The sequence below is a fragment of the Saccostrea echinata genome, unplaced genomic scaffold (assembly GCF_033153115.1).
Source record: "Saccostrea echinata isolate AGI-Se365-2 ecotype Australia unplaced genomic scaffold, CSIRO_AGI_Sech_v1 ptg000054l, whole genome shotgun sequence".
Taxonomy (NCBI): domain Eukaryota; kingdom Metazoa; phylum Mollusca; class Bivalvia; order Ostreida; family Ostreidae; genus Saccostrea; species Saccostrea echinata.
The window spans coordinates 60005410-60031092 of NW_026889803.1; the positions used below are offsets into that span (position 1 = coordinate 60005410).

The 25683-nt window shown below is 34.9% G+C and overlaps 2 protein-coding genes across 3 annotated transcripts in view; both read left to right on the forward strand.

Moving 5' to 3' along the window:
- Positions 1–25683, forward strand: part of LOC133171752 (synaptic vesicle membrane protein VAT-1 homolog-like) — a 50998-nt gene that overhangs the window by 22803 nt on the left and 2512 nt on the right. The gene's annotated exons all lie outside the window — the stretch shown is intronic.
- Positions 241–25683, forward strand: part of LOC133171751 (integrator complex subunit 8-like) — a 34669-nt gene continuing 9226 nt past the window's right edge. Inside the window, exons 1-15 of one of the 2 annotated variants that reach the window (XM_061306542.1) lie at positions 241–498; positions 5956–6069; positions 9267–9372; positions 11859–12002; positions 14727–14789; positions 15126–15180; positions 18568–18741; positions 21201–21293; positions 21569–21721; positions 21894–21991; positions 22711–22843; positions 22935–22999; positions 23389–23579; positions 23834–23860; positions 24591–24727. In XM_061306542.1, the coding sequence (XP_061162526.1) occupies positions 375–498; positions 5956–6069; positions 9267–9372; positions 11859–12002; positions 14727–14789; positions 15126–15180; positions 18568–18741; positions 21201–21293; positions 21569–21721; positions 21894–21991; positions 22711–22843; positions 22935–22999; positions 23389–23579; positions 23834–23860; positions 24591–24727 (1677 nt within the window). In that variant the 5' untranslated portion in view covers positions 241–374. The remainder of the gene's footprint in view (positions 499–5955; positions 6070–9266; positions 9373–11858; positions 12003–14726; positions 14790–15125; positions 15181–18567; positions 18742–21200; positions 21294–21568; positions 21722–21893; positions 21992–22710; positions 22844–22934; positions 23000–23388; positions 23580–23833; positions 23861–24590; positions 24728–25683) is intronic. The other variant, XM_061306543.1, reaches the window with a different exon arrangement.

Consider the following 25683-nt stretch of genomic DNA (forward strand, 5'->3'; position numbering starts at 1 on the left):
TCTTCCAAAATTGTTGATTTCATGACCTTTGATCAGGGATTCTGATGTTAGGACGGGCTGTGTTGAATGTATAGTGAAATGTATCTCTACTTTTAAAAATCTTCTGCTCTGCTTCTATGCATCTATGTATTTACCTCTCTGAAACCCAACCCCATCCCCTGCTGGATCCGCTAACCTAATTCGTATTCACATCGGGATCGGTAATCAAACACTTCCTGCGAAGAGCATTCTCTCCTCCTGGATATTGTGACTTTGTGTCGCGAGGGTAATCACAAATAAATTTCCAGGCCTTTAATCAAAGTATTCCCATTTTATTTATTAGGAAAAATTTCATGTGTTAAGGAAATGTATTTTGGGTTGGATTATAATTCGCCATGACAGAAAATTTGCCACGGGGGAACTTCGGTCCCATTCCTTCATCCCTCCCGGCCGTTTCATGGTTTGAATTTCTATTAAATGAGGACCTCCTTGAGAAGCATTTGCATCAAGAAAATCCAGGTATGTAAAGGATCAGATAATAATGAATTACATGCCTTTAATGTGTTAATTGCTATTTACAATGCATTTTTATTATATCTTTGTTCCAGGTTAAAAGTTACAAACTTTGCTTTCGCGAATTCTCTTTACCATGATCATGTTCATGCAATTATTATTTTCTTTAGAGAAGTGGACTGGCTTTTGCCTATACTCTAAAGAGAATAATGCAGTTGTATTCAATTCATTTCAAATTGTTTATTTACCAATTAATGGCTCTCATGGGGCAAAAAGAAAGTTACATTGTAAACACCTATGTATTTTCATATAAACATAATAAATGTGATACAATATACACATATACAAGAGGGAAAGAGTTGCATGATTGATAGGAAAAAGACATAAAAAGGAGGAATAAAACAGATATGTACATCAGAGTCGCCTCGTTAATCTGGACACCTTTGTCCCAAATGAAATCATCTGGATATGTGAATCGATTAACAAATATCCTTCTCACATACTGGTATCAAATGCAAAGGCATTAAAGAAAAAAAACAACTTAAATACCCTTTTTAATGATGCTATTTTTATAGTTAAAAAAAATGAATAATTTTAAAAAAATATGCACATGTAAATATAATTTACTTGAAACAAAACATGACAGAACTGTTCAGGGTCATCATTGAAAGTGTTCAAATATATTAATTAACTGACTGTGTACATTCATTACTTCAGACTCTTAGTAATTGAACACTACATGAAGCTAACTCAAACATGCATAATTAGTGCAAATACATGTAATTGTTAACACTCAATGTAAACACAAACCATCTTTATATATTCTACTGACACTTAAGCTTAAATTTTAATTTAAGAAACTTTTGAAAATACCTTGAAAAAAGTTAACTGCCTCCATACCTATCGCCCGTAATGTAATTTTTTTTCAAGTACAGTGTATATATGTTTATTGTTTGTAGTACATATAATATATGATAAAGATATTTTCTTTAATTGTGTGTCTTTTTGAACTGTTGTTACTTAGTAATTTGTGTTTTGATAAATATGGAAAATCATTGGGTTAAAAAGTATCTTGTTAATCTTGAGCTACTTAATACCACTACTAAATTGATTGTGAGTGTTAGTTCATCTTATTTACAACTCTCAAAATTTTCATAAATTTATGAACTATCAGCTATGATTCTGAATGTATACTTTTAAATTAATGCATAGTATAAATTCTTTGAGCTACATAATGGACATCTCAGTTAAAGACAAGTCCTCCCTGATGTAAACATACACAATTGATAGATGATATTTTTTTGAAGGGGGGGGGGGGGGGGGGTGAGCAAGTGCTACTCAAGAATAAAAATGTCCATCTATTCTGGCAGAGAATAGAATAGAGATATTCATGTAACTGAACATTATGGACATGGTGATTATATGAGAAAAACTAGTAACTATGATAACCTCGGAAGTTGAACATTGTGTATACATATATGATAGTCTCTTTTGAATTTTTTTTTGGATTAATTTTCTAAGTATATATATCGTAAATGATTCAGAAACAAAAAAAAAACTTTTTGATTATTAACAGATTAAAGTTAGTGTTGAATCAGTCTTTTCATTAAATGGAACACAATTCAACACTTAGTATGTTATTTAGCTGTTATAACTTTTAGGGAAAACAAACCTGAACATGCGAAAAAATGAGAGTTGTTGACAAATGACAAATAAAATGCATTGGATGTTAATTGACATGTTTTAGACACAGTTTAACAAGAGGTTGTCATTGGTCTTCCACACAGGCCCTTAGATCGCTTTAAAAAATTGAGATGTTAAAAAAAAATAAAGATAGGGAACTCCTTACATAGGGTACCCACATTCGCCAATAAAATACTTTTAAATCAAATGATCTAAAACGTTACTTTCTATTAATAACTATTCACATCTATAAACAGTATACGTTACTACCAAAGTTCTTTCCGAAATTCTGTATAATTCCCGAGATAAGCTAAAATCATATTCCAAAATTGATCTTATTTTTTTACTCAATATTAGCCTGGGCCTTTGAATAGTTACACAAATTGTAAAGCGGGAACGACGGTATGAATTCTTCCCGGAATTTATTCTACTCTCTGAATATTTGTTTATTAGCACTCAGTCTCTACAAAATTTGATCTGATTTGATCATATGGTCTTACTAAGTTACCACAACATTTTAGTGGTATTCTTTTAAAAAAATCAAAAGGTATGTTATACATTCCAGGAAAATTTTGTTCAATCATAGTTCTTTTTACATATATTATATAAACAACATGGCTGTGAAGTTGTTGAAGCAAACGTTTTCTAAATTTTTTTTCGCAAATGGAATTATTACTGACTTAACCTTACAATCTGGAGTAAAAAATCAACTTTAAAATGTTGAAAGATTGTGCAAATACTATGCAGCTGTTCACTACAGTTCAAACACTGCCTGTATACATGTGAATAACCTGGGCCCAAGCTAATGTTGAGTAAAAAAAGTAGGTCAGTTTTGGAATTGATCTCACCATATCTCGGTAAGTACGTGGAAGTTCGGAAATAAACGTTGGTAGTGATGTAGATTGATTATATATGAATAGATATGAATAGAAAGTAAAACTTTAGAGCATTCGATTTAAAAATATTTTATTAGCGAACGTGGGTACCCTATGTAAGGAGTTCCATACCTTTATCTTTTTTTTACACCCCAAATTTTTAAAGTCAGATTTAAGCGATCCAAAGGCCTGTGGTCTCCCATGAATAAAACAGGAAAAGGTGAAAACTACATGGGTATATATGATAGACCAATGTTAGAAAACTCTCTGTAGACTATGTCAATACGTTTTATTTCCATTAGTGAACTCTTCAAAATTAGAGGCGCGTTTAGTCGTCTGACTGGGACAGCATGGTGTTGCGGATAGTACAAAACATGCCAATCTCAATCCAATTTTAAATGTTAATGTATTTGTCATTCCAATTAAAGAATAGAAGAACTAAAAGACATATGTAAGAGAGCGAGAACCTCAAATTTCTCATCCATTAATAAAAAATGCGACATTTCCGAGGCATGTGCATTGTATTTAGATATACCATACGATAAATACATGTAGATATATACGATCAAAAAGATATAAATTGATATCGTTGTCATTCCTACTCTTGATGTTTATAAAGTCCACAACAATAAAATATTTCATTTGCGTTTTCTTAGGAATTGTTCATCGACATTCAACATATTGTTTACATGTTTATGTTACGTTTGTCCCAGAAATCCCGCGAGATTTGTACATTTTCCGACTTTTTCACAAAAGAGCGCACTAAGACGTATAACTCTTCCATAGTGGAAATAGAACGTATTAGGTTTCTGTTTTTTTCCTAGTGGTATTGATACATTTAATTAAATTCCCAAGAAAGTATTGGTATAATGATTAATTATGTATGTATCTTTTAAGTAAATGCAGCTGAAGTCTAGTAGGTTACTATTTGTTTCTTAACCTTTTAATCATGTTTGTATGGTGACAACTTTTATAATTTTGTAAAAAATGTAATTAGAAAGGGACTTACAGGTAAACAGCAAAAACAAATCTATAAATTCAAGGACCAACCTAGACCCAAAATTTAGGGAGACTTCACTTCTCCCTCAGAGAAATGTAGGGAGAAGTTTTGAATTCTAGGGAGACTTCTCGGCGCGCGTGGCGCACATTGATCATTATTAAGCTTTTTAAAAATAAAAACATTCCATCATTTATCACTTAAATACATTTCAGTAATTTCTTCTGTATTATTTAAACATCCTAGTAAAAATAATTAAAAAAGAGAAAAAAGATTCTTTAAAAAAAAATTATAATTACAAGGTATATAAATATCTAGCAAAATATATAAAACAATGACAATGTAAAAGTTTCTATAAAAAAATTGATAAACTTGTTTATCAAACTTTTTTTCATTTCTTGAGTAGTATGCACAATTAACTTTTATATGATTCACACGTTTTTCTCTCCTCTCAGGGTTAGATTTTCAGGCTCTTGGCATAGTCATAATTTTGTTATTTTCTCTTCAAAATTCGTTTTCAATATTAAATTCTTTTTCTAAAAAAGTTTTGATACAGTACATGCCGTTTGAACTACTTACGTTTATCAGACATGTGTAATTTCTGAGACAGTTAATACATGTAACTCCTCAATATAACAGTAAAAATATGTCTGTATTCCACAGCATGTTTTAATTATTTGACAATAAAAAGATCTAAAATCATCTCCAACATCTTTGGCATGACATAGATAGCTGTCCAGCTGTTTTGCGTCTTGCTGTGTATAACTTTTAACAATGGACTTTTTCATACACGGAAGCGTAAAATCTAGAGGAGTTCCGACAGAGTATTCGATGCACTGGTCATAAGTAGCAAAACAGGTGCAAGTGCCCTGCTGTTTCACTTATATCAGCAGTAATAAAACCAGATTTATGAAAAAGTGACGATACTACCATGTTTCTTAATAGATTTTTTATGATTTTCAATAAAGGGGTTGCAAATGTTAAGGCGACTTAAACTTCTCTTTCGTGATAAATTACGGCGAAGTTTGGAGCTCAAAAGCGACTATTTCGCCTCAGTCGCCCCCTAGGTTGGTCCTTGAAATTGCATGCCATCAGCCATTGTCTCTGTACATCAAAACAAAAGTGCTTTTTGCAGCCTTCTTGGAAAAACCAATACAATTACCTGTATGTATATATGTCATCAAGTAAACAACTTGATTCTATAAACACCAATTTGAAATTAAATTTGAATATTAGAAACTCTACATAGCAAAGAAATCATTTCTAGACTAAATACTGCCAGTACACATCATGATTAAAGTAAGCATTTGAATGACATGTTACATATTGTTTAAAAATATCAGATGACAAATTAAGCTTGTACAGTAAGAAGTTGAAACGACAGATCTTGTAAGTATTCTAAATCACTAAAATAGAAGAAAATATATTATGTATTAGAAGTAGCATATTGAAGATTGGCATTTCTAAAATGAAGTCATATTTCCAGAAAGATCCTCCTTCATGCCAAATTCTTTCATGGTTTATCACATCAATGTATTCTTTAGGGCATAATAAAGCCTTCCTCCTTGTGGGGAACAGAATTTACATTAATAGGCATATTTTTCAGCAATCTCAACACTTCGATCATTAATCTGGTCAAATTTCTCAGGATAAGTGTTCCAATCAACAAAGCTTGATGTGTAAAGTAATATGAAATCAATTGTAAAGCAATAGAAGACCTGTATCCCTTTAGACTGAGACTCATTTCCTAGATGATATTTGTGTGTTAGCATGGCAAAGATTAATTTACTTCAGTCTCAAAGTAGATGGGGACCGAGGAAAAACTTCTGAGATTGAGGTTGAAATTCATAAAGGAAAAAAAGTATTTGAGACATGTTGAGACACCAAAGTTCAACTGTATTTTTTCAGACCCATCACCTGTACAGTTAATTGTTCAGTTCTTACAACAAGCTGATGCTCATGTTGTCAAAGAACCACTGCCCCCCATTCCTACTGGAGATAATGGCAGCATTGAACCTCAGGGTAAGAGAATTTTTGACATTCATTTGTCTTTCCTATAGTGATATAGCTGTAATTTAACATATTTTTGATATTGTGATTTACTTTGAAAATAATAAAATTTGGTTGATATGTGAAAAATTACAGTTCCCTAGAAAATTCTCATTAATTTCCAGATATGCATTAGTAGTAGCATTACACATACTTATTGTAAACAAAGATTTCATGAATGTTTTGTAGCAAAAAATCAATGACAAAGGTGACATCTTTCTGACCAATAGTTGCAATTTGCTAAATGATCACACTTTTGTGTTGCATGAATCCTGTTTTAAATTCTATTGATATCAGATTTTATTGATTCTTCTGAGCCAAAGACTCAAAGAGCTAATGCTATGGCCATTTGTGTGGTGTTCGGTGTTTGTAAACTTTTTAGAATATGGGCCATAACTCAAGAACCCCTTGGCCAATTATTGTCAAATTCCTTGGCACAAGGGCTCCCGTTTATACTAAAACTAGGGTTGTGACCCTTAAACAAGGGGAGATAATTAGGTAAATAAAACCAAAAGTACTGGTTGCTAAAAAATCTGCTCAAGAACCACTGGGCAGATTATCACCAAACTTACACAAAAGGATGAAGATATGTTGAAGATTAAAAATTGTTGAAGGCATTACCCTGGAGCAAAGGGCGTGGTCTCAAGGTCACTTCAAAGTCGACCAAAAATTACATTTTATTAAAATGTTGATATTTTGCTTATTATAAGGACTAGGATCATCAAATCTTGTCAGTTGGTGCATCTAAGGACCTCACATCCTGTTGACTCAAAAGTAGGTCACAGTGACCTACTTTTTAAATTTTGCAGTCATTCTTCTTCAAAATGATTTAGAGGCATATTTTGAACAATTTAAGGCCTATGATCATCAAATTTTGTCAGTTCATGCATCTTGGGTTCTCGGCATACGTCAACTAAAAAGTAGATCACCTTGACCTACTTTTTGAATTTTATGGCTAATCTTTTCCAAAACATTTAAGGTCATTAATTTGAATACTGAGAGGTTTAGAATCATTAAATCTTGTAAGATGATGCATCTTGGGGCCATAAAACATATTTATTAAAAAGTACCGGTAGGTCACAGTGACCTACTTTTTGAACTTTGCAGGCATTCGAGTTCAAAGCGTTTTAGAGGTATATTTTGGACATTTTAAGGCCTATGATCATAAAACTTTGTAAGTTGCTGCATCTTGGGTCGTCGAAAAACTTCAACTGAAAACTAGGTCATTGTGACCTACTTTTGAAATTGATGGCTATATCTAAATATTTCGGGTACTAATTGGCTGAGATCATCAAACTTTGTCAGATGATGTATCTTGGGTACTCAAAGTAGGTCGACTTAAAAGTAGGTCACTGTGACCTACTTTTCAATTTATATGGCTATAATTAAATATTTTGGGTACTAATTGGCTTAGAATCATCAAACTTTGTCAGTTGATGCATTTTTGGTCCTAGGAGTAAGTCGACTGAAAAGTATGTCACCGTGACCAATTTTTTAAAATTTATGGCTTAATTAAATATTTCAGGTACTAATTGGCTTAGAATCATCAAACTTTGTCAGTTGATGCATCCTGGGTCCTCAGAGCGCATCTACTGAAAAGTAGGTCACCGTGACCTACTTTTCAATTTATGTGGCTATAATTTAATATTTGGGTACTAATTGGCTTAGAATCATCAAATTTTGTCAGTTAATGCATCTTGGGTCCTCGGAATAAGTTGACTGAAAAGTAGTACTTTTCAATTTATATGGCTATAATTAAATATTTCGGGTACTAATTGGCTTAGAATCATCAAATTTTGTCAGTTGATGCATCTTGGGTCCTCAAAGTATGTCAACTGAAAAGTAGGTCACTGTGTGTGACCTACTTTTGAAATTTTATGGTTATAATTAAATATTTACTAATTGGCTTAAAATCATCAAACTTTGTCAGTTGTTGCATCTTGGGTCCTCGGAATATTTCAACTGTAAAGTAGCGCTAGGTCAACATGACCTACTTTTGAAATTTTGTGGCTTTATATAAATATTTCAGGTACTATTTGGCTTAGAATTATCAAACTTAGTTAATTGATGCATCTTGGGTCCTCGGAGAATGACAAGTGATAAGTAAGTCACCATGACCTACTCTCAGGTACTAATTGGCTTAGAATCATTTTGGGTTCTCAGAGTGTTTTATCTAAAATGTCATGATGACCTACTTTTGGAATTTCAAGCTTTATTTAAATACATGTACATGTATACAGGATACTTAGAGGCTTCAAATAGAAGTGATATTGGTTGTACAATTTATCAGAAGAGCGATTCAAGGCCCTTGGGCCTCTTGTTTCTGTAAGCAGTGTTCTGTCTATGCAGAAATGCTTTGATCTGTTTTTCATGTCTATAGCTAGAGGAGCTCAATGTTGCCAAACTTGTTTTTCTCCTCTTTTTATGATATCTTAGGTTTTGAATTTAATGACAGGGTTATGCATAGGACCTGGGGGCAAGGGAATTTTTTTCGCCTAAAATGACATAATCCCCTGGTTATTCTGGTATTCCTCCTAAACTCACACTAGAGGAGGAACCCAAGACACCCTTTCTACTTTTGAAATGTCCCCTTCTGTTTCAATTCTTATGGACAACCCTACATGAGTATAATAATCATTGTATCTTGGTTCAGAAAAAGAAATATGTTTGTATGCAAGGTATTTTTTGTATCAAAATATTGCAAAGTTACAGATCATATGACTTATGTTAAAACAATGTTTTAAAAATAGCCCTCCACCTCAGAACAACGGAGGGTGCAGCACCTGAAAAACTGGATGACTTTCACAGGGTATAGTTTGTGTATATATACTGCAGCAATTGAATAATTGAGGGGAGTTTCACAGGGTTAAAGCATACCGTGCTTTATACTATAAATAGATTAGGTGTACATCTAGTTGATTGTCAGCCACACCCTCAGTCCAGTCTATCAATGTCCTAAGTATTACGTGTAGTTTCTGTTCGTAACTAAGTGGAAACTATTTTTTATTTGTACATGTTGTAGTTTAATAGGAATACTCTTACCTTTATGTTAATAGAATCAAGTGTTTTTATACAGCATATAATTTTAATCTTGTGTATGTTTTAAAATTTAGTTCTGCATTGCTAGATCTTTTAGATTGACATGTTTGTTAAACTTTCATTAATTCCAGAAGTCAAAGTGTTCATCAAGGAAAACAAGAAAGTGAAGGCTTTGAGATTGCTGGCTTTGAAGGTTGCAGCACATTTAAAATGGAACCTCAACACTATACTTACAGGGTAGGATTATTAAAACATACTACATATTGGGTCATTCAAAACTTAGACATAAGAAACATACATACATGTAGCAGTACAATTATGAAAATATCTACCCTACAATTTAAGCATATGGAGTGTTTTATATTACTGTTACTTTTGATATGTATAATGCATTTTTACACTTTGAAATGCATGACCTTTTCTATAGGTTATCAAGGATAAGATTTATTTTTTTTGACTGTTTGGCGATACTTTTATTAGCTCACCTGAGCCGAAGGCTCAAGTGAGCTTTTCTGATCACATTTTGTCTGTAGTCCGTCTGTCCGTCCGTCTGTCTGTAAACTTTTCACATTTTCGACTTCTTCTCAAGAACCACTGGGCCAATTTCAACCAAACTTGCCACAAAGTATCCTTGGGTGAAGGGGATTCAAGTTTGTTCAAATGAAGGGCCACGCCCTCTTTCAAGGGGAGATAATAAAGAATTAGTGAAAAATTAATAGCATCTTTTAAAAATCTTCTTCTCAAGAACCACAAAGCCAGGGAAGATGAAACTCATGTGGAAGCATCCTCAGGTAGTGTAGATTCAAGTTTATTCAAATCATGACCCCCGGGGGTAGGGCGGGGCCACAATGGAGGATCAAAGTTTTACATAGAAATATATGGGGAAAAACCTTTAAAAATCTTCTTCTCAAGAACAGCAAACCCATGATGAGTCATATTTATATGGAAGCATCCTCAGGTAGTGTAGATTCAAGTTTGTTCAAATCATGACCCCCGGGGGTAGGGCAGGGCCACAATGGAGGATCAAAGTTTTACATAGAAATATATGGGAAAAACCTTTAAAAATCTTCTTCTCAAGAACAGCAAAGCCATAATGAGTCATATTTAAATCGAATCATCCTCAGGTAGTGTAAATTCAAGTTTGTTCAAATCATGACCCCCGGGAGTAGGGCGGGGCCACAATGGAGGATCAACGTTTTACATAGAAATATATGGGAAAAACCTTTAAAAATCTTCTCCTCAAGAACAGCAAACCCATGATGAGTCATATTTATATGGAAGCATCCTCAGGTAGTGTAAATTCAAGTTTGTTCAAATCATGACCCCCGGGGGTAGGGCGGGGCTACAATGGAGGATCAAAGTTTTACATAGAAATATATGGGAAAAATCTTTAAAAATCTTCTCCTCAAGAACAGCAAAGCCATGATGAGTCATATTTATATGGAAGCATCCTCAGGTAGTGTAGATTCAAGTTTGTTCAAATCATGACCCCTGGGGGTAGGGCGGGGCCCCAAAGGAGGATCAAAGTTTTACATAGAAATATATGGGAAAAACCTTTAAAAATCTTCTTCTCAAGAAAAGCAAAGCCATTATTGGTCATATTTATATGGAAGCATCCTCAGGTAGTGTAGATTCAAGTTTGTTCAAATCATGACCCCCAGGGGTAGGACGGGGCCACAATGGAGGATCAAAGTTTTACATAGAAATATATAGGAAAAATCTTTAAAAATCTTCTTCTCAAGAACAGCAAAGCCCTAATTGATCATATTGATATGGAAGCATCCTAAGGTAGTATAGATTTAAGTATGTCCAAATCATGACCCCCGGGGGTAGGGTGGGGCCCCAAAGGAGGATAAAAGTTTTACATAGAGATATATAGGAAAAATCTTTAAAAATCTTCTTCTCAAGAACAGCAAAGCCCTGATTGATCATATTTATGTGGAAGTATACTCAGGTAGTGTAGATTCAAGTTTGTTCAAATGTTGCCCCCCTGGGGTTGGGTGGGGCCACAATGGAGGATCAAAGTCTGAAATAGAAATAGAAATATATAGGAAGATTTCTTCTGATGAAGAACTGCAAAGCCATGATTAGTCATTTTGATATGGAAGCATCATCAGGTAGTGTAAATTCAATTTTGTTCAAATGATGACCCCCGAGGGTAGGGTGGGGCCCAATAGGGGGATAGAAAATTTTACATAAGAACACATAGAAAAAATATTTCTTCTCAAGAACAGAAAAGCTATGTTTAGTCATATTGATATGGAAGCATCTTCAGGTAGTGTAGATTCAAGTTTGTTCAAATGATGACCCCCGAGAGTAGAACGGGGCCACAATGGAGGATCGAATGTAACATAAGAACATATAGAAAAAATATTTCTTCTCAAGAACAGAAAAGCTATGTTTAGTCATATTGATATGGAAGCATCTTCAGGTAGTGTAGATTCCAGTTTGTTCAAATGATGACCCCTGGGATAGGGAGGAGCCACAAGAGGAATATATCAGAAAATTTTTTTAAAATCTTCTCAAGTACAACAAAGCCATTTGTTATTTTGACATGGAAGCATCATCAGGTAGTTTAAAATTCAAGCCCCCCCCCCCCCCCGGAATCTTTTCAATACTGAACTGATTTGTGCTTTTGCCTATCCACTGTGCTCAGGTGAGCGATGTGGCCCATGGGCCTCTTGTAATAATGAGAATTGTTTGTAAATCTTGTTTGATTTCAGTGTCCCTCTGGTTATGGTACAGACCCTCATCACAGAACTGTTGAAGATTACATTGGGATGTGACTTTAACACTGTGGAGGACCGCTTGTCTGGGGATACAGTCACCGAGGAGGCTCTGTTCTCCCTCCATCTCTATCACAGATGGTAGGTCTACACTAATATGTACAACTCTATCACAGATGGTAGGTCTAATATTAATATCTACATCTCTATCACAGATGGTCAGTCTAATACTTATGTCTACATCTCTATCACAGATGGTCAGTCTAATACTTATGTCTACATCTCTATCACAGATGATCAGTTTAATATTAATGTTTACTTCTATCATAGATAATCAGTCTAATATTAATGTCTACCTCTATCAATCCATAGATAATCAGTCTAATACTATTGTTTTCATCTGATTCTCTGTCACAAATGGTCTGTCATACTATGTCTACACCTCTATCACAGATGATTCGTCTAATACTTATATCTACATCTCTATCACAGATGGTCTGTCTAATACTAATATCTACATTTCTATCACAAATGGTCTGTCTAATACTTATGTCCACATTTTTATCACAGATGGTCAATCTAATACTATGTCTACATCTCTATCACAGATGGTCTGTCTAATACTAATATCTACATCTCTATCACAAATGGTCTGTCTAATACTTATGTCCGCATTTCTATCACAGATGGTCAATCTAATACTATGTCTACATCTCTATCACAGATGGTCTGTCTAATGCTATATCTTTTTCTCTATCACAGATGGTCAGTGGAACATTAATATCTACATCTCTCTCATGGAATGTCAGTCTAAGACTAATGTCTACATCTCTTTCACAAATGATCAGTCTACAACTTCTGTCTATATACATGTGTATGCATCACAGATGCTTATGTTTAATGCATGTTTATATCATTTGTGTATGTTTGTTCTTAGAGTTTATGGTAGTCTACAGGGTGTATACGAGGAAAAAAAAACAACAGCATGAATTTAAATATTGATCTCAAAAATCAGCAATATGTAAAAGTATGCTTTTAGGTCTTCTGCTTTTTACTGACCTATGAAGAAGATTATTAAGATTCAGTAACTGCTCTTTCGTGATGGTGATTTTGATATGATCTTTAGCTCACCTCAACGAAGTTGGGGGAGCTTATGTAATACCGTCGGCGTCCCAGGTTAAGGTTTTTGGAGCAGTTTTCTTTTCAAGTACTTCTATAGCCTATATTAGTCAGAGATGCATGGAGGATGCTTCTAGTGTGTTTTATTGTACCAGTCAAGGTTTCAGATGCTGCAATTTCAGCTAGAGAATGACCAGGTTAATGTTTTTGGAGCAGGTTAAAGTTTTTGGAGCAGGTTAAAGTTTTTGGAGCAGGTCTCATTTCCAAGTAACTATAAGCCCTATATTGACCAAACTTGCATGGATGATACATCTAAGGATGCACACTACTGAACTTGCTTCAGATGCTGGATCTGACCTACATTTTCCGGATGAGTGACTAGGTTAAAGTTTTTGGAGTAGATTTCATTTCCAAGTAACTATAAACCCTATATTGACCAAACTTGCATGGATGATACATCTAAGGATGCACACTACTGGACTTGCTTCGGATGCTGGATCTGACCTATATTTTCTGGATGAGTGACCAGGTTAAGGTTTTTGGAGCAGATGTCATTTCCAAGTAACTATAAGCCCTATACTGACCAAACTTGCATGGATGATACATCTAAGGATGCACACTACTGGACTTGCTTCGGATGCTGAATCTGACCTATATTTTATGGATGAGTGACCAGGTTAAAGTTTTTAGAGCAGATGTCATTTCCAAGTATCTATAAACCCTATATTGACCAAACTTGCATGGATTATACATCTAAGGATGTACACTACTGGACTTGCTTCGGATGCTGGATCTGACCTACAATTTCCGGATGAGTGACTAGGTTAAAGTTTTTGGAGTAGATCTCATTTCCAAGTAACTATAAGGCCTATATTGACCAAACTTGCATGGATGATACATCTAAGGATGCACACTACTGAACTTGCTTCGGATGCTGGATCTGACCTACATTTCCGGGATGAGTGACTAGATTAAAGTTTTTGGAGCAGATGTCATTTCCAAGTATCTATAAACCCTATATTGACCAAACTTGCATGGATGATACATCTAAGGATGTACACTACTGGACTTGCTTCGGATGCTGGATCTGACCTATATTTTACGGATGAGTAACCAGGTTGAAGTTTTTGGAGCAGATCTCATTTCCAAGTAACTGCAAGCCCTATATTGACTAAACTTGCATGGATGATACATCTAAGGATGTACACTACTGGATTTGCTTCGGATGCTGAATCTGACCTATATTTTATGGATGAGTGACCAGGTTAAAGTTTTTGGAGCAGATGTCATTTCCAAGTAACTATATACCCTATATTGACCAAACTTGCATGGATGATACATCTAAGGATGCACACTACTGGATTTGCTTTGGATGCTGGATCTGAGTTACATTTTCCGGATGAGTGACCAGGTTAAGGTTTTTGGAGCAGATCTCATTTCCAAGTAACTATAAGGCCTATCTAACCAAACTTGCATTGATGATGCATCAAGGGACGAACAATCTCAAAACTTGCTTCGGATGCTGGATTTGACTTACATTTTCTGGATGAGTGACTAGTTTTAAGTTTTCAGATAAGTCTATTCCCAAGTAACTGCAAGCCCTGTCAGACCAAAATTGCATAAATGTTGCATCTAGGGATGCACACTCCTAGATTATTAGTTTAGTGTGGGACTTTACCTTACTTAAAGACAACATTCGTTGAGGTGAGCTCTGTAATCTCTGATTACCTATGTTTTATTTTACAGGTGCCTGATGTCGGTAGTTAGGGACAGCTTTCCTACCCGGCCCATCAAACAGTTTGCTCAAATGTAAGTTTATAAGTCTTTAGAAACCCAGTGTGCAATCTTACAGAATCATTGAAGAAAAATACCCCCCCCCCTCCTCCTTAAGGAAAAAACCCCTAAAGATGACATACAATGTACCATAAGCTGCTGCAACTTTGGATTTGTATATGCAAGCAGATAATGCTTTAATGAGATTCAGTTGTTCATAAAATTCTAGTCTTGTAAACATGGTAAAAGTACAAGATGCTGACTTCATGACCTAATTTTCCTGTACTTTGCTGACATAATGAGTTTTCCTTTTATATTGAGTTATCTGTCATTCCAGCCTTAATTAAGTCCTTTTAATGATATGTTTGACAGGCAGGGGCAGTTTGATTCCATGGTATCCAGTGCTAATGAAGCTGTCATCAGATATGTGAGTTCTTCATGATTCACATTCTCAAGATTTAATTAGATAAAACAGTGTTTTGTACATAATTGATAATGAGGAAAGGTTCTCTGTTTTATGAAGTTATAGTATACCAGTGTATGCCATTTATATTTTCAGTTTTCAGTGTTTTTAGCTCACCTGAGCTGAAAGCTCAAGTGAGCTTTTCTGATCACCCATTGTCCATCGTCCGTCCGTCTGTCTGTCTGTCTGTCCATCCATCCGTCTGTAAACTTTTCACATTTTCAACTTCTTCTCAAGAACCACTGGACCAATTTTTACCAAACTTAGCACAAAGTATCCTTGGGTGAAGGGGAGTTTAAATTGTTAACATAAAGGGCCAAGTCCCCCTACAAGGGGAGATGATCAAGAAAAGACAAAAATAGGGTCATTAAAAAATCTTCTTCTAAAGAACCACTGGGCCAAAAAAGCTAAAACTTATATGGAAGCATCCTGGGATAGTGTAGATTCTAAATTGTTAAAATCATGACCCCGGGGGTAAGGCGGGGCCACAATAGGGAATCCAAGTTTTACATTGAAATATATAAGGAAAATCTTTAAAAATCTTCTTCTCGAGAACCACTGGACCAGAAAAGCTGAAACTTAAGTGGAAGCATCCTGGGGGTAGTGTAGATTCTAAATTGTTCAAATCATGACCCCTGAGGGTAGGTCAGGGCCACAATAGGGAATCCAAGTTTACATTGAACTATATTAGAAAAATCTTTAAAAATCTTCTACTCAAGAACCACTGGGCCAGAAAAGCTGAAACTTATGTGGAAGCATCCTGGGGTAGTAAAGATTCTAAATTATTCAAATCATGACCCCCGGGGGTAGGGCAGGGCCACAATAGGGAATCCATGTTTTACATTGAAATATATAGGAAAAATCTTTAAAAATCTTCTTCTCAAGAACCACTGGGCCAGAAAAGCTGAATCTTATGTGGAAGCATCCTGGGGTAGTAAAGATTCTAAATTGTTCAAATCATGACCCCCAGGGGTAGGGCAGGGCCACAATAGGGAATCCAAGTTTAACATTGAAATATATAGGAAAAATCTTTAAAAATCTTCTTCTCAGGAACCACTGGGCCAGAAAAGCTGAATCTTATGTGGAAGCATCCTGGGGTAGTAAAGATTCTAAATTGTTCAAATCATGACCCCCAGGGGTAGGGCAGGGCCACAATAGGGAATCCAAGTTTTACATTGAAATATATAGGAAAAATCTTTAAAAATCGTCTTTTCTAGAGCCACTGGACCAGAGAAGCTGAAACTTATGTGGAAGCATCCTGGGGTAGTGTAGATTCTAAATTGTTTAAATCATGACCCCCAGGGGTAGGGCAGGGCCACAATAGGGAATCCAAGTTTGACATTGAAATATATAGGAAAAATCTTTAAAAATCTTCTTCTCAGGAACCACTGGGCCAGAAAAGCTGAATCTTATGTGGAAGCATCCTGGGGTAGTAAAGATTCTAAATTGTTCAAATCATGACCCCCAGGGGTAGGGCGAGCCACAATAGGGAATCCAAGTTTTACATTGAAATATATAGGAAAAATCTTTAAATATCTTCTTTTCTAGAACCACTGGGCCAGAGAAGCTGAAACTTATGTGGAAGCATCCTGGGGTAGTGTAGATTCTAAATTGTTCAAATCATGACCCCTGGGGGTAGGGCAGGGCCACAATAGGGAATCCAAGTTTGACATTGAAATATATAGGAAAAATCTTTAAAAATCCTCTACTCAAGAACCACTGGGCCAGAAAAGCTGAATCTTATGTGGAAGCATCCTGGGGTAGTAAAGATTCTAAATTGTTCAAATCATGACCCCCAGGGGTAGGGCGGGGCCACAATAGGGAATCCAAGTTTGACATTGAAATATATAGGAAAAATCTTTAAAAATCTTCTTCTCAAGAACCACTGGGCCAGAAAAGCTGAAACTTATGTGGAAACATCCTGAGGTAGTGTAGATTCTAAATTGTTCAAATCATGACCCCCGGGGGTTGGGTGGGGCCACAATAGGCATTACAAGGGGGAAATCTGGTAAAGAACAGCATGGCCAATGTTACTCAGGTGAGTGATGTTGCCCATGGGCCTCTTGTTATAAATGGGAGTTGTCTTTAGATGTGAAATACATGTAAATGCCTGAAAAGTACAAAAAGAAAAGAAAAGATTTCACTGTGGAAAGGATTGCTCATACAACAGTATATCATTAATATTTTTTATGGAAAGCCAAAGGGTCAATTTTTTTTTTAATTTAAAACCATCTGTTCTGTCAATTTATTGTCAAATGACACAATGACATCATTACAAATCTTTGTCCTTCCATTTCTCCATTCATGTGAAACTCCCAAGTTTCATTTTGAATTCATTACTGTTTCTTTATGCCAGTGACAATCTCTGTCTCAACTTTTTCCTCACATTCTTTACGTAGTTAAACAAAGCAACAGGAAACAACAAATTATAACAATGAAACTAAGCATGGACAGAAAGATAAAAAATGATTGAGAAAGTCATAAAAATTCAATCAAGATAATTTATTTTTAAAATATATGGAGATAAAGAACATTATTCAAGCTCAAAAGTCCTTTAAACAATACAAATTTTGGAGCAGAGCAAACACAGACCTCTAAAACATCAGAGGTGGAATCAGGTGCCACAGAGGAGAGAGCATCCCCTGCCGACCGGTCACACCTGCCGTCTGCTCCTTGTCATGATCGGGAAATAACAGAAAAATTTGTCCACAATTCAGCGTGTAAATAATGGCCTAACAATAAGTATAAAAAACGTCAGTCAGCATTTGACTTAATGATAAATTGTATTTGCTGACAAAGTCATTGTTTTGACCATAGAACTTACGAAATGATGACTTTAAACTAGACTGCTGATATTCTTGTTTCATCAACTTGTTTGTCAATAACTTACCTCATTTTAGAAATTATTCATACATCTTTTTCAGACAAAAATGTTTTCAATAAATTTTTAAAATACTGAGATAGAAATGGATAAATATCACTTAAAATTGTACCAGTCCAATTGGGCTATAGTGCTGACCTACATTTACCATACCAACTGTTTTTTTTTACTGGTGTCAGACATTGGTCTAATGCCTTTGGTGAACACTGGACTGTTGACCACTTTGGCTTGCCATCTGTTTCTCATGTTTTAGTTAGATCTAAAAATAGTTTTGAGTATTTCTTTTTCTCTTTTTTGGAAGTAAATTTTTAATTCTTAGGTTTTTACACACAACACACCCAACTTTTGCAAAAACTGTTTTATTATGAATCAGATGTATTTGATGTTATGTAGGTACATGTATGATATATTGATATTTGACAAGGTGATGGTGGTCCATTTCTGTAAGTACATTATTTATTTATTGGTAGTTGAAGGAGAGGACATCCCTTTCTGTGGAGTATTTACAGAGATGTCTTCAGTGTGGGCGTGTCCTCAGAATGCCCACTATGCAGTGTATCGGTATCCCCTCAGAAGATTCTGATGATTCTCTGTTTCATTGGGACAAAGCTGTAGACATTGACCCCCATGATTACCAGTCTCAGGTAACACGTGTAGAACTCAAATTGTAGTTGATCACCTTTATCAAGCAGTCACCTGTCATTTGGTCATTTTATTTCCTCCCTATGAAATATCCTATATAATGTGCATACTTGGTTAGGGGTCGTCAAATATCATGTGAATCATCATTTTCCCATTTCTACAGTGGCCATTTTATCCAATCACATGACCACATGTAGGGTCAGGTGATTCCCAATTCTTTTTTTTTATTAAGTAAATAATTTGTCTAGCATGGCAAGATCATGAAATAAATAATCAACCTAATTAAAACCATTTCAGTGGTTGGATAAGCATATAAATTATTGAACAAACTAACTTCGTTACTTTTGCAAGCTCAAACAAGGTTGTTCATTTGAATAAGAATTACTGATAAAGGAAAACAAACATTATGAGGCTCTTAAACATATGGAATTATAATCTGGTTTAAAATTGTCTAGTGATATTACAAACATTGCAACTCTATTTGTCTTTACTGGATATGTTATTTAGATATTTCATGAATGTTAGTTGACATATTTGCATGCCTGAATGTAAATGCATTGGTAGGCAAATTTCACACCTAGGAAACTTGAATTCTGTGTAGAAACCCTAATACTGCTTGAGTACACAATGTGACTTTATTTTCTCATGAATTTCACCCAGAAAAGACTCAAGAAATTCAGGTGACTGTAAAGGCTTATTGACCACTGTTTTTTACAAAAGTGTATGTCAAGAAAGTTGAAAACAAAATGAATATATTGTTTTGATATGTGTATGAGCTGGTACTGATGTTTCTGATGTCTGTATTACAGATTCAGTATGATCTGGTACTGATGTCTCTAATGCTCTGTTGTTACAGATTCAGTATGACCTTGTACTGATGTCTCTAATACTCTGATGTCTGTATTACAGATTCAGTATGACCCGGTACTGATGTCTGTAATGCTCTGTTGTTACAGATTCAGTATGACCTTGTACTGATGTCTCTAATACTCTGATGTCTGTATTACAGATTCAGTATGACCCGGTACTGATGTCTGTAATGCTCTGTTGTTACAGATTCAGTATGACCTGGTACTGATGTCTCTAATGCTCTGATATTACAGATTCAGTATGACCTGGTACTGATGTCTCTAATACTCTGATGTCAGTATTACAGATTCAGTATGACCCGGTACTGATGTCTCTAATGCTCTGATGTTTGTATTACAGATTCAGTATGACCTGGTACTGATGTCTCTAATTCTCTGATGTCTGTATTACAGATTCAGTTTGACCTGGTACTGATGTCTCTTATACTCTGATACATGTATTACAGATTCAGTATGACCTGGTATTGATGTCTCTAATGTCTGATGTTTGTATTACAGATTCAGTATGACTTGGTACTGATGTCTTTAATGCTCTGATATTATAGATTCAGTATGACCTGGTACTGATGTCTCTAATGGCTGTATTACAGATTCAGTATGACTTGGTACTGATGTCTTTAATGCTCTGATATTACAGATTCAGTATGACCTGGTACTGATGTCTCTAATGCTCTGTTGTTACAGATTCAGTATGACCTGGTACTGATGTCTCTAATGTTTTGATATTACAGATTCAGTATGACCTGGTACTGATGTCTCTAATGGCTGTATTACAGATTCAGTATGACCAGGTACTGATGTCTTTAATGCTCTGATATTACAGATTCAGTATGACCTGGTACTGATGTCTCTAATGTCTGATGTCTGTATTACAGATTCAGTATGATCTGGTACTGATGTCTCTAATGCTCTGTTGTTACAGATTCAGTATGACCTGGTACTGATGTCTTTAATGCTCTGATATTACAGATTCAGTATGACCTGGTACTGATGTCTCTAATGTCTGATGTCTGTATTACAGATTCAGTTTGATCTGGTACTGATGTCTCTAATGCTCTGATATTACAGATTCAGTATGACCTGGTACTGATGTCTCTAATGGCTGTATTACAGATTCAGTATGACCTGGTACTGATGTCTCTAATGTTTTGATATTACAGATTCAGTATGACCTGGTACTGATGTCTCTAATGCTTTGTTGTTACAGATTCAGTATGACCTGGTACTGATGTCTCTAATGTTTCGATATTACAGATTCAGTATGACCTGGTACTGATGTCTCTAATGTCTGTATTACAGATTCAGTATGACCTGGCACTGATGTCTCTAATGCTCTGTTGTTACAGATTCAGTATGACCTGGTACTGATGTCTTTAATGCTCTGATATTACAGATTCAGTATGACCTGGTACTGATGTCTCTAATTCTCTGATATTACAGATTCAGTATGACCTGGTACTGATGTCTCTAATTCTCTGATATTACAGATTCAGTATGACCTGGTACTGATGTCTCTAATGTCTGATGTCTGTATTACAGATTTAGTATGACCTGGTACTGATGTCTCTAATGCTCTGATGTCTGTATTACAGATTCAGTATGACCTTGGAACCTTTAACTTCTACACAGAAGCCTACAGTGAAGCCCTTCACATGTTTACTCAGTGTTTAGACACCATCTCCAAGGTAACAACTAGTAACTTATGTCCATAGAAGAAATTACTCAGTAGTAAAATATTTTGATAAATATATGTATGTTTTACATTTACATAAATGCAATGTATTGCAAGGGAACTAAAGCAGGAAAAACTATGAATACTTGAAAAGAAAATGTTCACATGTTAAGGGTGTTTGTTTAAGGTGACATCCCCTCAGTTCAGAGATGTCACATGTAGGTTTAAAGTTTAAGATGATCATCCCTCAGCTGAGTGATGTAGAGATGTTATTGTTGTATGTTCAAGTTGACCTCCCCCCAGCTGAGTGATATAGACATGGCCAGATTAAAGGGTTACCATACTGCATGTCAGACTTTACGATCCGTCCAGACTCCTCAAGAAAAAGCAAAGGAAAATCTCTACCAGCTAGCTGAGCAGGCCAGACAGAATGATTATCAGGTATTCCTAAACTTTGGTCATTTGTTTGAAAATTCAGACACAGTTGAGACAAGATTTTTTATATTTTCACTCGTGCTTTGTACTTAATATGAAAATGTAAAAATAAAATGCTATCCAACTTGGGAAATAAAATCCATAATAGAATATTCTCTATATATCCATATATGTACAGGGTCTGATAGATGTGCTTATTGAGGACAACTTAAAGCAAGAACTGACATCAGCCTACAGGAGTGATCTAGAGGATGAGTTAGGCAACAAGGATGACAAGTAAGTGTCTTATCCTACAGGAGTGGCCAAACAATGAGTTTGGTATCATTGATGATAAGTAAGTGTCAAATCCTACATGAGTGATCTAGAGGATGAGTTAGGCAACAAAGAAAATTAAGTTAATCAGCCTACAGGAGTGATCTAGAGGATGAGTTAGGCAACAAGGAAAAGTAAGTTTATTAGCCTACATGAGTGATCTAGAGGATGAGTTACGCAACAAAGAAAAGTAAGTGTATCAGCCTACAGGAGTGATCTTTAGGATGAGTTAGGCAACAAGGAAAAGTAAGTTTATCATTTTATAGGAGTGATCTAGAGGGTAAGGAGGGTGACAAGTGAGTAAAGTGTTTCAGCTACAAAAATGACTAAGAGGATGGTGTAAGCAACAAGAATGACAAGTATCTCAGCCTACAGGACTCATAAATCATTGAATGAGGAAGTTTTAAATTACTTAGTTTTGCTTTGTTGTACTTAAAACAAAGTCTGGATTGTTATTTTTTCCCCAATATTTGATTCTACCATGAAAATAAAAACTAAAACTAAAATCTAGACACCCAGCAATTACTAAATCTTTCCTTGAGTAACCCTGTAGTCAGTTTTTCATATTTCATTGTTTTCCCTATCTAAAGGACACTGAGACACTGTATGTCTCTCACACTGAGGTAACGGTGGGAGATAATTGTATGTCTGTTCTGTGTATTACAGGGTTATTTGTTTTGTAGGTACAGTGAAATCTACATGCAGGTCAGTGTTTGTAACGTTATACGGAGTGTGATGGAGGGTAAGGCCCTGGTCTCGCTGCTGGCAGACATTGTGGAGGATGCTGATCAGTCAACTGTAGACTTTCTCATTATGGTAATGGGCTTCTTCTACTTAAAACTCCATAATTTTACTTAATTCAAACTCTATGAAAAACAAATAACAGTATTTTAAATATTTTTGTCAGGTTCTTACCAAAGCCATGGCTGGATCGTCATTCTCTCAGAAATCCAATTTGAAGTGTTTCATATGGTGAGTCTGAAAAGTAACATTTCAGAGTGTCTTTTACTGACAAACTGATAGCTTGCTTTACAAACTGAAAATTGTAACTAATGTATTATATTATAGCATAAATTAGGTATTTGCTAATATTCTCATCAAATAAATGCATTTTTTAATATATGTATATATATCTTATAAGACAGTTAAACTTAGGTATCTCAAACTTTGATATCTGGAGTACTATGGATATGTGGAAGGGAGTTTGAAGTCCCAATTATCTTTTTTCTTTGTATTTTAACCTCAATATCTGGAATCTTAAATATCTCAAAGTTTTTTCATGGTCCTATCAAGTTGGAAATAATGAGGTTTGACTGATTTTGTTGATTCTGACGGGGTACATACATGTAAATTTTGTTTAGGCACCTGATGGACTTGTCACCTGTCGGATCACGATTCAACACAATGGTCGTGTCGGGAGAATTACGTAATTACTTCACACAAGAAGAACTCAAGGAAATGAACCAATACATAAAAGAGAGTTCCACCCTGACATACAGTGACATATACGACGACGCAACAACCATGTGCTCCAGCTACCCTAACAGTCGAGGTCAGGAAATCCATATACTACTTCTAGGTTTTTATCTGAGTTTGTGAGTGGCAAATGACCAGCTTAAGTTTTTGTAGCAGCATGCAGTTGATATATATTAGCACAATGATTCATTTATCTGTATTAGAAGTGGTTTGAAGTGGTTTCAATAAGAACTGAAGCTTGTTTAATAGACAGATGATTTTGCTGTTGATTTTGTTAGAAGTTTGAGTTTGTCTTGATTTTTTGTTTCGACCAGAGTGATTTTATTTCAGTTTGTTCAGTCATGAGTGAAGGAGAAGGTAGGTCACCCATGAAGGCTATTTATAGTGCACGTTTTATATGTACTAATTATGTGTACATGTATTTGTGAGCTTACTACATGTAGGTCCAAACTAATGTGAGAATGTAAAATCTTTATTTCGCTATTTATGCTTTAAAAAGGTTTTAATCAATTAGATGATAAATAAACTATGTAGCTACTAGCGATTATTTGATGTGTATATGGTTCAATTCTTTATGATATTGTATCCGTGGTAACTGTACATTATATGCTAGGTAAATACTTATTAAAAATAACTGCATGAGAAAAATATTTTCAACTTTCTTTATTGAAAATTAAGTCATAGTTAATGCAATTATTTTGAAGTTTTAGTTAATGTGGTAATCATTATTATTTTCATACTGTCATTTGTTATTGAGCAAGTTTTAGTAATTGTTTATAATCAACATTTTACACTGTCATTTGTTAATGTCTACATTAATGTGTTAATGTTTATTTTACCAGTAAACTTTAAATTTTTTCTTCTTGTGTTTTCCCTTTCATTCTTTTCATCATTTCTTTAGCACTTTGTGACTTTTTTGGGTTTTGAATTTTGATTTGATTTTTAACTTCTTTGTTTGAGGTTGTGAGTTTGTTTTTATAGAGTGCACAGTTTGATTAATTCTTACATATACAGGCATACATGTACCACTGGAAAAACAGTTTTTGTGAAATATTTCCTGCTGATTATACACTGATTGCTATTACAGATTCCTCTGTGAGTGCTGGGACTGTAGAACAACAGCTGATGTTTATGTATGAACCAGAGTCCATTAATAATCTTACCAGAGAACTCATTTTAAAACTAGGCAGGTCTCCAGCTTATGTCATGGCTCTTAATGAAAAAGTAAGTAAGCTGATATTAACAAAAGTAGGGTTGGATATTGTTAAGGATAAAACAGTACGATACCTTACTGGTATTTTTAGAGTAATATGGTATTTTTAACGGTACGGTACTATACCTTAATGAATGAGAATGATGCTTCATTTTCTAACAAATGTGCTTTCACCACTCACCAATCTTTCAATAATATAATCTAAAATGAGCTTATAAAACTATGTTTATATTTCAACCTTTTAATAAATGATCAACAAAACAAATAAATTGAGTCTCAAACAAATTAATTTGACAAGATACATAATCGGAAGTATACACAACCTCCCTGGTTGGCTGGTACACCCATTTTGTTTGGTCGCACTAAATGACACAACATTTTCATTGCTACTAAAATGAGGAATCTGGATAAGAAAAAAAATATGACAAGTTGAAACATAAAAGATTTTTCATCCTCATTCCGTATGTGTATGTGTGTAATCTGAAACATTTGCTGTGATGACAAGCTGTCTGTTCTTAGAGCTACAGTCTGGTGTTGAGTCAGATTCCATGATGGAGTAAAATTCTATGATAACTTAAATATTGTTTTTTGAGCAGACATGTATAGGATCTTTAAATACATGTACCTGCAGTGATGATTATACTCCTGTTTCTTTAAGAATTTTACTCTGAAATGTTGAGTCAAAAGATTCCACGGTCTGTATGCCTCAATGATCAATGAAGTCTTCATGTCAGACTGAGCAAATTTTCTTGGGTGGGGAATAGTTTCAGAGCTTTATATTATCCTGTCAATAGTTTGTAATGTTCAAAATGTATAATACCAACATATGAGAAAAAAATAAAAGCATGAAAAGTTTTTAGGCCTGAAATTTAAAGGAAATTTCTTGAGTTGTTTAAAAGAGTTATCTTTTCCTGCCTGACTGTCTGTTTTACAGTATTTGCTGTGATGATATTTCTGTCTGTTCTCA